Source organism: Alligator sinensis, unplaced genomic scaffold (genome assembly GCF_000455745.1).
Source record: "Alligator sinensis unplaced genomic scaffold, ASM45574v1 scaffold607_1, whole genome shotgun sequence".
In the NCBI taxonomy this organism is placed as follows: Eukaryota; Metazoa; Chordata; order Crocodylia; family Alligatoridae; genus Alligator; species Alligator sinensis.
In genome coordinates, this window is record NW_005841935.1 from 1565564 (window position 1) to 1577984 (window position 12421).

Genomic DNA, 12421 nt, shown 5'->3' on the forward strand with positions numbered 1-12421 from the left:
CTTAGGAACACTGAGGCAAAGAACTCGTTGAGGAGTTCAGCCTTGTCTCCCCTGTCTGTCACCAATTGTTTCTGCCCATTTAGCAGGGGTCCTATTCCTCCCTGGGCCTTCCTTTTACTCCCTATATATCTAAAAAACAATTTCTTGTTGTCCTTTACTTGGGATGCCATCATCGGCTCCATGGTAGCTTTGGCCCATCTAACTGCCTCCCTGGGCCTTCCTTTTACTCCCTATATATCTAAAAAACAATTTCTTGTTGTCCTTTACTTGGGATGCCATCATCGGCTCCATGGTAGCTTTGGCCCGTCTAACTGCCTCCCTACAAGCACGAGCAGAGGAGGTATATTCATCTTTGGTGATCTCTCCCTGTTTCTACTTTTTATGTGCTCCCCTTTTGGCCCTTAGGCTGCCCTGGATTTCTCTGGTCAGCCAAGGAAGCCTCCTGGCCCCTTTCCCTCTTTTTGCTCGCATCGGGATCGTCTCGCTTTGTGCCCGCATTATACATTTGTAAATATGAATAACAAGCCACTGCAAGGAGTTTTCCTTGGCAGGTTTGTGTGTGTTTTGTTTCTTTTGCAGAAACCACAGTGTAATCTCAATCCAGTAGCAAACGTGACTAGTAGACCACGAGGCCTCATTACCATCAGCATTACCTTCCGCATCTAAGCCACGGCAAAAATTATATAAAAAAAAAAATGTCTGTTTGTGTTGTCTTGTTATATGTTTTGTGTTTGTTTGGTTTGTTTTAAGTTTTCAAAAGTTTAACTATATATGAATATCATAAAGATATGATAAAAAAATCATTGGTAATACCCCCTCTAAAAACTGAATCTGTCTGTGGATCCCAGATCAGAACACTTCCATCCAGTTGGACTGGAAAGTTGTTCTAATATTTGAAACAAGAGCAGAAATTCATATGAAAGTTTTAAATTCCACTTGATTAGCAAAATAATATTTATTAAAGGTAATGTGTATTTTGTTTATTCTTTTTCTCTTCTCTAAACCATCTGATAAAATTTATTTTTTTCTCCCTCAAGGACTTAAGTGCTATTTAGAACATCAGTATAACAAGATGTGTGTAAGAAACTGCATTAACCCATTGTGTTAAAGGAAACAAGAACCTGCAGAGTTAATGTTTCCTAAACCTGAAGGCTCTGTGTCTGAAGAAAAAAAATGGTTAAAAACTAAGTTAAATTTGGCTCTGCAGTGGTATAGTATTATGTGAGTAATCATGGCAGATGAAGGTAAGTCTGCCTGTTGCATCTAGAAATTTATTTCTAATGAATTGGCCAGCATATGGAAAAGGAATCACCCTTCATAATACAAATCCCATCCATAAAAAGGCACACAGGTTCCATAATAAAATGTCAAAGTCATATTTAATTCAACATTATTTTAATAAGTGAAGAGACAATTATACCACTGTAACTGTTTAAAGCAACCTTATTCTGTTGTTATTTTCTTTCTCTTCCCCCCACCAAGGTTTTTCTCTTTTAATTTCTTTTAACAGCTTAAGTTTTGTTTTAACTTTAAAGCAGTTGAAGATGACATGCCTCCTTTCTATAAGCCGGGATGATGGTGCTCAGTAACTGAAAGGTTATAGTGACATCACCCCAAAGGGCCGGAGAATAATGTAGCAGAAAGCCCCTTTTGTATATTTCCCTTCTGGACATTGATATAGCAGAAGCCCCTTCTTGCCTGCACCTCCCTCCACCCCATTTTGTGTATTTCTTTTTCCTTCTAAGTATTGTCAGAGACCTAGCACACTCATTGCATGGGTGTGGCAAGGCTCAAGAGCAAGCCAGTAAGCTGAAATGGCTTTCTGTAGGAGAAACCTAGTAACTACATCTACATATCAGTTAAGCTCAGTGTCACTAAAGAAAACAAAAGAACTAAAATATCTACTTCAATGACTGTAAATATACCCTGTGCTAACCTACCTCACTTACTGTCCCCAGTAACCTTTGATCCTCACTATCTCACATTGCATTTTGATATATTTCTCACGGTGCATTTATATATTTCATCTGTCTCATCTTTACCATGGCATTTTGTATTTTATGTTTTATACTGTTAAACCCTTAAGGAATGTACTCCCTGTAGAATGAAGTTACACCCTGGACCATTGTTAAAAGCTGCACTGAAATTGTAAAGTGATAAAATCTGCTATATTGGGCTGTCCCTTGAATGAATGTGAGTATGAATGACAAACCAAGTATCTCTGGTTGTTAATTGACAATAGAGTAGCCAGAGGAACTTACCATTACAAAACTCTACTCTACAAGCCATTTTAAGTTAATCAAGCCAAGGAACTGATTCCTAGAACCAAGCACCCATTCTATTGACTATATTCCTGTAACCCATGATAATACAGCTGTTAAGTCAATAAGTCAAGGGTGGACTCCCAAAACTTCAGATACCAGCAGACAGAGACCCCCTTCTGGAGAAGACAGCGCCTTGAAGGAAGCTGACCATCGACACCAGACTCCAGGGCCTCGGATAGGTAGATATACTGAAACCAGTGCTCTCACAATCACTACAGCAGCTACTATACACTATACTACATGGGTTTAAATGACATGGGTGCATATCTGCTGCTTTTAGTGCATATCTGCTGCCAGTCCCACTGGTGTCCCTATGCCATCATCTGGGCCTTGATGCACTCATACACCATTTGGTTTTGGTGGCTGTCCTTCCTGCCCTTGGTGGTGGTTGTGACAATGGTTCTCTTCTCACCCCAGATGATGATGAGGTCCAACACTTTGTCACAAGTCCAGTTCATGGCCCTCCTACAGGAGTCTAAGGAGGAGAGTCTCTGATTCAGTTTGGTTCACAAAGCTAGGTGTTCTCTGTTTGCAGTGGACACTCAAGCAAGCTTTGGAGAACCTTGAGGGTTTCCATGCATACTTGGAGTGATGCCACGTAGGCTGGGGGTCACTTACCCCCAGCCTAGGGTGTTGCCTTGGGGTTGGTGCTGCCCACTTGAGTGGTAAAGTTCAGGTGGGTGGATAGACCAGACCTTGGAGTGGGAGTTAGGTGGCTGGAAACAGTACACCCTACATGCTGGAGGACTGCAAATTGCTCATATTATCTCCACTAGATAGACTTCTGGTAGCTGAATATGTGTTACTTAATATGATCTGGAGGTACTTCTCACCCCAAAAGTCATAAGTTTGCTATGATATGAACACACTTAGCATGTGTTTTACTGCTTGAACATGCAGATGCCTCTATTTTAAGTGAATTTAACAGATACTAAGTGTTCCATATAACATGGCTCTCAGTTGGCATTAAGTTTAAGCAATGCCCTAATGCGCTAACACGGTGGTGCTAGATGCTAGTAAGGCATGGGCGGGGGGTGGGGTGGGGAGGAGCAGTACTTGCCTCAGGGCAGAACAAAGTTAAGGTCTAGCTCCTGCCTGCTGGGGCTTCTAGATGCTACAGAAAGTAAATAAAATAATAAAGGACATTAAAATTCCCAGTCCTCCAGAATTGGAGGCATTCTTCTGAATGTCTTGTCCAAAAGCTAGACTTACTGTAATTAGGAATTTGCCTTGTCTAATCAGTGGGCGTATGTACACATGTGCATTTACTGCATAGTACAGTAATGCAGCTATAGATGCACACCCGTACTGCACAGTAAATATGGTGACTTCCACTGACCTGAGTGTAAATTTGATATCTGCATCATGCAGGTATCAAATTTACGCCCAATTAGTTACTGCACAGTAATACACGTGTAGACGCATTACTGCACATTAGGCATACAAGGTTCTTTTTGTCAATCTGATATCTTTATTTGAGTTGGTCTCATAAGTTGGGAAAATTCTTCTTTGTAAGCTTCCAGTTATAAATATCTTTTCTCAGGCTGAGGAAGCATCTACAGTTGGTGTGTGCTCTTCCTGGAAGGAAGGAATAGTAAAAGAAGCCAGAGGCTGGCATGCATGCAAGAAAGCCAGTCAGTGAAGATGTAAATTAAGGAGTCAGTTGGGGAGAGACAGGCTGAGGGGAAGGGGATTGAATGTTGCTGGTAAACTATTTACCACTACATTCATTCCCCTTCCCCACTCCCCCCGAGCCTGTCTTTCCCCCACTACATATTACTGCACAGTAAGCTCATTGATGCTGTGTGTGGTAAATGGCTTGGGATTAATTTTAGTCCCAAATCAGTCCACACGCAGTGTTAATGCACTTTAATGCCTGCACTTGTAGATGTCTGCTTATTCCCACTTACTGCACAGTAATTTTCTATGCAGTAAATTTAAGCCAGCATAAATGCATGTATAGAAATGCCCAGTGAGACTAGAATCCAAAGTTCATTCAACTCCACCTGATACTTCCTTGTGAGTGAGATGAGTAATTAGTGGGTATTCAGTCATTCCAGTGGCCACTGCACTTTGACCAGACTGGTCAGGGAGATGAAGTATTTATAATACTTGACAATAGTTTATACATAGCTAATAAACGTACCTATTCTGCATTTAAGTTGTTTTGACCTGAACAGGTCCTGGATCCAAAATCTAATTGTTTCCTTCTGTTAGTCAGCATAAAGTAGTGGGATCACAGTAGAGATCTAACCATTCCACAAGGTTTCATTACTTAGGAATTAGGATATAAACTTAGGTTAAGTTAGACATGCTGTACATAGCAATATGCACGTGTTTTTAAAATATTGACAAATATTACACTAGTTATTCCCTTGAAAATTCAGATACCCAGTGTGGTATTGCACAGAAGTTACCACAAAAAAAAAATTAAAATAAAAAACAACCAAAATCCCAGAAAACCAAACAAACAACAACAAAACATTTCAACAGTGTTTTCCAGGAAAAACACTAGTCCAAGCTATGATTCTGGGGGTTTTTTTTCAGATAGATGGCAACTTCAAGGCCAAGAGATCCGGCTTTCATTCTTAGAATCAAACTGTAGTCTTTAGCAGGCCCCTGCAAAATAATTATAAAAAGAAAACTGTAACTCTTTTTTTTTATTCCAGGCATGTGAATTTGCCGAGTCAGTGTTTTTCTTTTACCTCTTTGGGGTAATAGCCTTTGGCAGCCAGTTAATCTAGGTAGCGCAGCTGCTCAAATAGTAGCAGTCTGTGCTGAAGAGTCAGGATTCAGATCATGCTCATGATTTACTTTGTAGAATATATTACATACATTTGTCCTTGAAATAGTTGGGTAATGGCACACTAAGGTTGCTTTAAAAGAACTGTATTAACACTGCTAAGATTTTGGTTGAAAGTTAGGACATTCCAGATTTACCATTATTCATGCAACCTAGATTCTGCCCCTTGCCAGGTATTGATTTTTATATGGAATACTCTTTCCACAGGACATCAGCAACAGTGTATAGGACTGATTCAAGGAGAAGTGTGAAGATTGTGGGGCAACCTGACACCTAACCTTTGCTAAATGTCATATACTTTATTTTTCAGTTGCACTCTTAGTTAAAAATGCAAAGAAAAGAGTATTAATTCAGTTGCTCTCATTTTATTTACAATAAATGCAGCTCCCTTATTCTTAGCTAGCTGCCAACATAGTCCCTAATTTGGAAAAGTGCATCTGACCTCTATATGGTACCAGGCTAAATAGGTCTGTCTGGTTACTGTCTTAGGGCTTGTCTATACAACTATAGCAGGAAATCCCGGGAAGGGTTAGCCTGAGCCTGATCCACTAGCTCAAGTCTGCTACACATGTCAGACCCTGAAGTCCACCAGTAACACTGCTCTGGTCATGTCTCTAGTTTCACTTTCAGACCCATTGGAGTCCGTGAGCTCAAGCATAAGTCATGTAGACAAGCTTAGAGGAACCTCACAGATTAATTTCAAGGTCTAAGTATGTCAGTATGTTTGGGTATGCAGAGCATACTGATCCTTGTCCCCCTGTGAAACACTTCTGCCACAGTAGACAAGCCCTTAGAGTACCTGACTGCAGCACAGGCTTGAACTGGCCAGACATGCAGATCTCTTCCTGTTTCTGACGCACAATACGCTGAATGGCTGGTGAGAAACCACGAGGGTTGCGTGAGAAGATAATGGAGTACCCATCATCACAAGTTCCATCCTCTTTCCGTGTACGACAGGCATATGTAACAGCATAGTTAACATAATCAGTGTCAATCACCCAGTAGTCATCGCCTGAAATATAAGGACAGCTTTGTTAGTCCTGGTCTCCACATTCTTACACTGAGCAAAGCTCTCTTCTTACAGACAAAGGTTTTACCCCTCAAAAATATCTATGGTGAGAGCAGCTTCCCAGAGGATGGAAAGTTCTCTGGCTCTTAAAGACCTGACCTCAAGACTTTCAACAAGCACATCTTTCAACAAGCACATCTACATGTGTGCTTTAATGCACAGTAAACTATTTTACTGTGCTTTAAAGCAGCACATTAAAAAATGGTGACATTACACTAATGAGCAGTAAATAGTCTACTGCAAATTAAGCATCATTAAAAAAGCATGCAAATGCGCTACTGCACATTAGTGCAGCCTAATAAGCATTAATTTAGTACCTCACAGGACACGCCCAACAAGAAAGATGTGCCCAATAAGATATGCTTTAGTCCACTCATGAGGTGAGCTCAGTGCATTTCTCCCTGTGTTTCTTGTGATGCTCCAGCTATGCCAAAGACCAGACTGTGGCATGCACAGTAGGGGGGATTACTATGCAGGGCCACCTGCCTCACTGTGCCAGGCTCAGAAACCTTGCTTTGGGAGTCTCCCATGGGGTGCCTACAGCCAGCTATCCCGCTTCCTGGAGAACACCCGCAAGCCTGGGGTAACGCTGCCACCACCCAGGCACTGGCCTCTGTTAGGGCTCTGTGCAGCCCAAGGCGCACAGACTCTGCAAGCTTTGGGGGTGCTTTACCCACAGGCATGAATGCCTTGTGCCTCCTGAGGCTGGGGGGGCATGGTGACTGCTTGCAGGCAGTGGCGGTGGTGTTGGCGGCAAGCAGGGACTGCCCACAGGTGACCATGGTGACATCGGCAATGAGGGCAGGCCAAGTGGGGACCACTCGCAGGCAGCCATGGCAGTGGCAGTGGTGGTGGGGGGGGAGTGCTGAGTAGTGATCAGCGACCGCCTGCAGACGCCACTGGCAGCAGCAGTGGCAGGGGGAGGTGGCAAGCAGCGACTGCCCACAGACACTGCTGGCAGCGGTGGCCAATCTTGGGGGGCGGGGCCAATCTCAGGGTGTGCACGTGCACCCGCATGCACCCCCTATGCATTGCCAGTGCCTCACAGATAATATTTCTGGGTACCTTTTTCAGCTTGAAGCATCCCAAGATAACCTCAGATAGGACTGAGGAAATATAAACAGACAAGCTCTGCTGGCCAAGCTGGGAGCAAAAAAGCTTGCCTCTCACCCCTCCACAGTACCACAGTAAGGCATGCTGTAACCCAATACCATTTTTGATCGAGGTGGAGGGGGAGAACAAGGAAGTCAGAGGATGCTTTAAGCAAACATAATCAATCAGAGTCTTATACAGGCAACCCCTGCTTAGTGCTTTAATGGGTTCCTGAAAAACCGAGCATTAAGCAAAATGAGTGTTAAGGGAAACTGAAGTATTTGATGACAGAAGATGGCAATTGCAATTGTTTTTAATGACCCAAGATGGTGACTGTGAGCGTTATAACGAAACTTGCTGAGTGCTAAGTGAAACCAGGTATCAATTTCAAATGAGCGTTATAGCGAAATAGCGCTAAGTGAAACAGCATTAAGTGGGGGTTGCCTGTACAGTCTTGGGCATAAGAATCCTTTTAAAACACATCTGCCTATACATAAATCCTAACACCTGGCTAGTTTCCAAATTTTTACTTACAGGAGTTCATCCAGGCAGCAGCCTGGAGGCACTTTGCCTGTGGCTTTTCAAAATGCCTACTGGAGGAAGAGAGCATTCCTCCTTCCCCTCAGGAATTTTTCTGGCTTGGTCACCTGGTTGACCAGCCTGAACCAAATAGAAAGCAAGAGAGAGGGAGAGAGGGGTCCAGCTGGAATGACCCATGGGAGGGACAGAGAGATGGGGATTTCTTCACACAGACTAACTCCCATCTGGCCTTCAATGACAAAATCTCTTTACAAACTTCTACAATGGCACATATCTGGGAAAATACTACATGTAGTCTAACAGCTACGTTAAAGTTGCATCCTTTTTATGTATATAGATGTTATATGATGTTGTGCCTGTTTTCCAAGCAGTGTTCTTTAATCAGGTACATACTAATAAATTACCAATTCACTAGAAATGTATTTCTTTATTCCTTACTAAGGGGAACATGCTGCCCATTCTCCATAGCTACAGAGGCCACTGGCTACAAAATAAATATGGAAAGGACATGAATAGGATTAGGAGGTGTATCTATTCTGTGCAGCAAAAGAATTCAGGGAATCTGGGCTGCAGCACGGAGGGCAGCTCAGTTAGAACCAGTAGTGTCCATCCACATGGTCTTCTAGGCTAGCAGCTGGTTTGAGGATTTGGGTTTAAGTGCCTGATCCCATCACTTGGGTCAAGTAAGCAGGCTCTGCAAATGCTGACATGAGAAGTTACCCCCCAGAATTAAGAAAGGACTGCTTCCCCAAGTTCATATAAGGCAAGTAGTGCATTCATCTCCATTCATCTTGTGCTGTCACCTGCCTCTAAAACACAATTTCTATAAACAAAGGACTCATAATAGCTAGGTCCCTAGGAAAATTTCTGGCTTTTGTCCTAATCAAAAGACCTGTTTGGAACAGGCTTCCGTGGTCTACTTGTTAGGGGGAAGCCTTGAGAGCAATGTTTTGCAGTATCTTCTGAAGATCACAATCTGGAGCTCCCTCCTCTCCTTAATTTTGCTCCAAGCCCCAGCCCCTCAGTGAGAACATTTTGTTCCCAGCTCTGGAGCACTCAATTCTGAGTGGTCATGTCCTAGAGGAGCACAACTGGCTTGGCACTTTATCCAAAGAAATTCATGGGCCTGAATAGCCACAAGCTACAAACCAGCCCACTCACCTCCGCTGGACAGGTAGCTAGCCAGACCTTGGTAAGTCATATACATCTTGCCTGGTATGGCGGGGGCTGGGGCAGTGTACTGAGCAGCCATGTCAGCACATATCACCCAGAATCTGAAACAAGAGCCAAGATACTGAGGGTGACAATCTGCAGTTTCAATGCACACATCAAAAGCAGCCCTCAGCTAGCTCAGAGCACGTCATGCCTGTACACTCTGGACTGTACATTAATCATGAGCACATTGGGCAAGACCACCATGCTACTATAAAATAACTTTGTTATCAAGTAAAAGCCACATTATGCTGCCTGTACAGGGTTACAGCAGAGCAAACTGACGTGCAGTAAGTCTCCATCCCCTTTTACTGCATGGTAACTAGTTCATTGCCCATATACTTAGCCTTATAATTCTCTCTGACACATCTTCCCCAATTAGTGCTTATAATTCATATATCCTTTTTTAAAAACTTGTTTTCTTCTGTTATGCACTTCAGATACTGTTTATGTATTTGGACATCGCTTCTCAGATGTTCGAATGTTCCATTGGCTGACAGTGTTCTCCATATTATCCATCCTTTTCAGGTTTACAGACTGATTTTGTAATTTGTCTTTTACCCTTACTCACACTGAAAAGATGTATCCAGGGCAGCAGCCTGAGATTTTCCAGGTATTCTTGAGAGGCCACCCAAAACTCATAAATAAATCAGTGAATTTATTTCTTCACACATGCATTATATAACATGCCTGTTGAACTTCACCTGGCTTTGACTCTACTCTCCTAGGATGCGTCTATCTTAACAATCCTTAGATTTGTGTTTGCCAGGTGTACCACAAATACCAAAAAGCAGTGAAACCCATGTTGAACTTTTGGAGGTCTCTTTCCTTACTGAGAAAAGGCTGATTCATGCCTTATAGATTAACTAAATATATCCTTTCACAGCATCTGATGAAGTGAAAGACAAAAAAGTTCAGGTTGGAAGATTCACTTACTATATTTACTCCAAGCCTAGATGACCCTGAACTTAAGACAACTCCCTCAACTATTAGATTCTATACATGGAAAATTGATAAATTAATTATAATTTTCCATTTCTAGAATCTAATTATTGGAGCGCTGTCTTTAATTCACCCCCCTCCCCCGCACTGCTGCAGGGGGCAGGCAGTGGTGGGGCAGGTGGTACTGGGAGGTAAGGCAACTTGCCCCCAACTTCTACCTTCCCCTGGTTACCTCTGCCCCTTGCCTGCCTTTCCTCCAACCTCTACTTCCCCCCACCCTCCTCCTCCCAGCCTCTGCTCCCCACTTCCTTCCCCCCTGCACACTTCCCCTTCCTTTGTGCTGGCAGGCTCTGTCCCTGTTCTACCTAGGGCATTGTGTGAGCTGCACAACACTGCTATGGGGCTGGGCTGGGGCTGGGCTTGTGCTCAGCACCCCAGGCTATAACATGGACAAAGCCTGCTGGCATAGGCAAAGAGCAAAGATAAAGGACGGGAGGGAGAGGGGCAAGTGGGGGAACAGAAACTGCATGGGAAGGGGGTGGAAATGGAGAAAGAGGCTGCATGGGGGAAATGGCAAGGTGCAGAAGTGGCAGGGGGGAAGCGGGGAGGAAAGAGACAGGCAGTAGCTGCGGCTATGGCCCATGCCTCTGGTAGGGGCTGGAGCCTGAGCCGCAGCTGCTGCCTGCCCTCCCCCCACCAACCACCCTCACACTAAATTCTAAAGATGAGGGGGTTTTCTTCCATGTTAAATGGGAAAAAATACTTTGTCTTAGAATCAAGTAAATACAGTATTTGCTCATTCAACCAAAACTGTCAAGAAAATGTAACTTGTTAGAAGTACTGTTTAAATTTCCACATTGGTTTATTTTCTTCACCATGTTTCTCTGTATAGAAGTTAAGTCTCAGGCTCAGTTCCTGAGATCTTATTTTGCATAAATGAGTATAATGCTGTCAACCCCCTGCAAAAGATAAATCTTTGTTGTTAATACCTCAGTTAATTTTGTTATCTAGTTTCAGACTCAGTATCTAACTCAGACGCTCCACCTGGTCCTATTCACTTATTACCATTTAATGACATCCTAAGCCCCGTGCCTCTGAACAAAGATTATCAGTTACATGGTCAATTTGTGATAGGCTCCAACAGGGTCCAGGCTGAGCATGAACTCCATAAGTGTTAAGTCAGGACTCTCAGGGGCAGAATCTATTCTGGCTATTAGGGCACATAAGTGGATATAGTGAATTCTATTTCATCTTGCTCAAGGTTCTTCATGCAAAAGAGAGGTGGGTCCTCCTCACTGCTTTTTTGTGACTCAGTATTAAAGGTCAAACAATAGTGTGTTACAAAAGGAGACATTAATAGATTTTCAGAATTTGAACAGGGAATTTTAACTTGGGTACCAAGTTCATCCACGTGCCCAATAGGTAGAATAGAATTTGGGCTTAATATCTCAAATCTTCTGCTTCGAATGCATTAACTTTATGACACTTACCTTCTTGAAGGAAGCAATTGTATTATGCACATGCCTAGATTAGACAACTGGAAATGGCATGCACAAAGCATGTTCTATTGGCAGCTGAAGTAAAAGGTGAGTTACACACTTACCCAAAGAGTTTCACTCTCCCTTTGGAAGCTGCAGTCATTGTGCCATCTTCTTCAATAGTGTATTCAGCAGAGATGTTGTCCTGCAGGAAGAGACCTTCTGGGTCCTTCTTAGCTAAGGCATACCATCTCCCTGCATACTGAAATGAAAGGATATTAGCATTTGGATTCATTATCATTGCATGCAGGAACATAACTATTGACAGGAGCCTAGTGGAAATGGAAACAGCATCACCACCTGGCATTAGACTCTCCAGAGCTAGGTGATGGGCAGAAAGTTGGAATTTTGGTAACTGTGTGCTGTGCAAATTCTGCTATCAAATCCAGCCTGTAAGATCTTCTGTTAGGGGCTCAGATTAATGGTCCTTGTATATGTGTTTCAGTCTGTATCTTCTCTTCCCTGTGATGAGTACTGCAGTAGTAACCTTCCAGTGTTAATATTGCAGGTATCTGCAGCTCAGGCAGCCATTTCACAAGCTTTGCCACACTGCCATGCTCATATGCCTCATCTATAAACCAGAAGGACCATTGTTATAAGTCACAGTACACTATCTTCCCATGCAGTCCGTGGCCCCTCCAGGTATGATGTTGAGAAATGAATAAACACAGAGCAAACTGCATGGGTGTTTTTAGGACAAATGGTTATTCCTATCTCTTTTTACCATTTCAGGGTGGTACCTGAAATTGCCAACAGGGACTGAATTTGAGTTTTTGCTGGAGGTCATGGACTTCTGTGGTGTAAGGTTCTGAAACAAAGAAGCAGAAAATATGGACCCTACCCATTAGAAACAGAGGAAAAAGTTTGGCATTGAGAATAGGATAAGGACAGTTCGGGGGGG

At 43.0% G+C, this 12421-nt stretch overlaps 1 protein-coding gene across 1 annotated transcript in view; it reads right to left on the reverse strand.

Moving 5' to 3' along the window:
- Positions 1 to 3952: 3952 nt before the first annotated feature.
- The window catches only part of LOC102368774 (purpurin), a 50647-nt gene continuing 42178 nt past the window's right edge, over positions 3953 to 12421 (reverse strand). Inside the window, exons 3-6 of the mRNA XM_006019665.2 lie at positions 11586 to 11722; positions 8990 to 9102; positions 5927 to 6139; positions 3953 to 4943 (exon numbers count right to left, since the gene is read on the reverse strand). Coding sequence (XP_006019727.1) covers positions 4933 to 4943; positions 5927 to 6139; positions 8990 to 9102; positions 11586 to 11722 — 474 coding nt within the window. The 3' untranslated portion in view covers positions 3953 to 4932. The remainder of the gene's footprint in view (positions 4944 to 5926; positions 6140 to 8989; positions 9103 to 11585; positions 11723 to 12421) is intronic.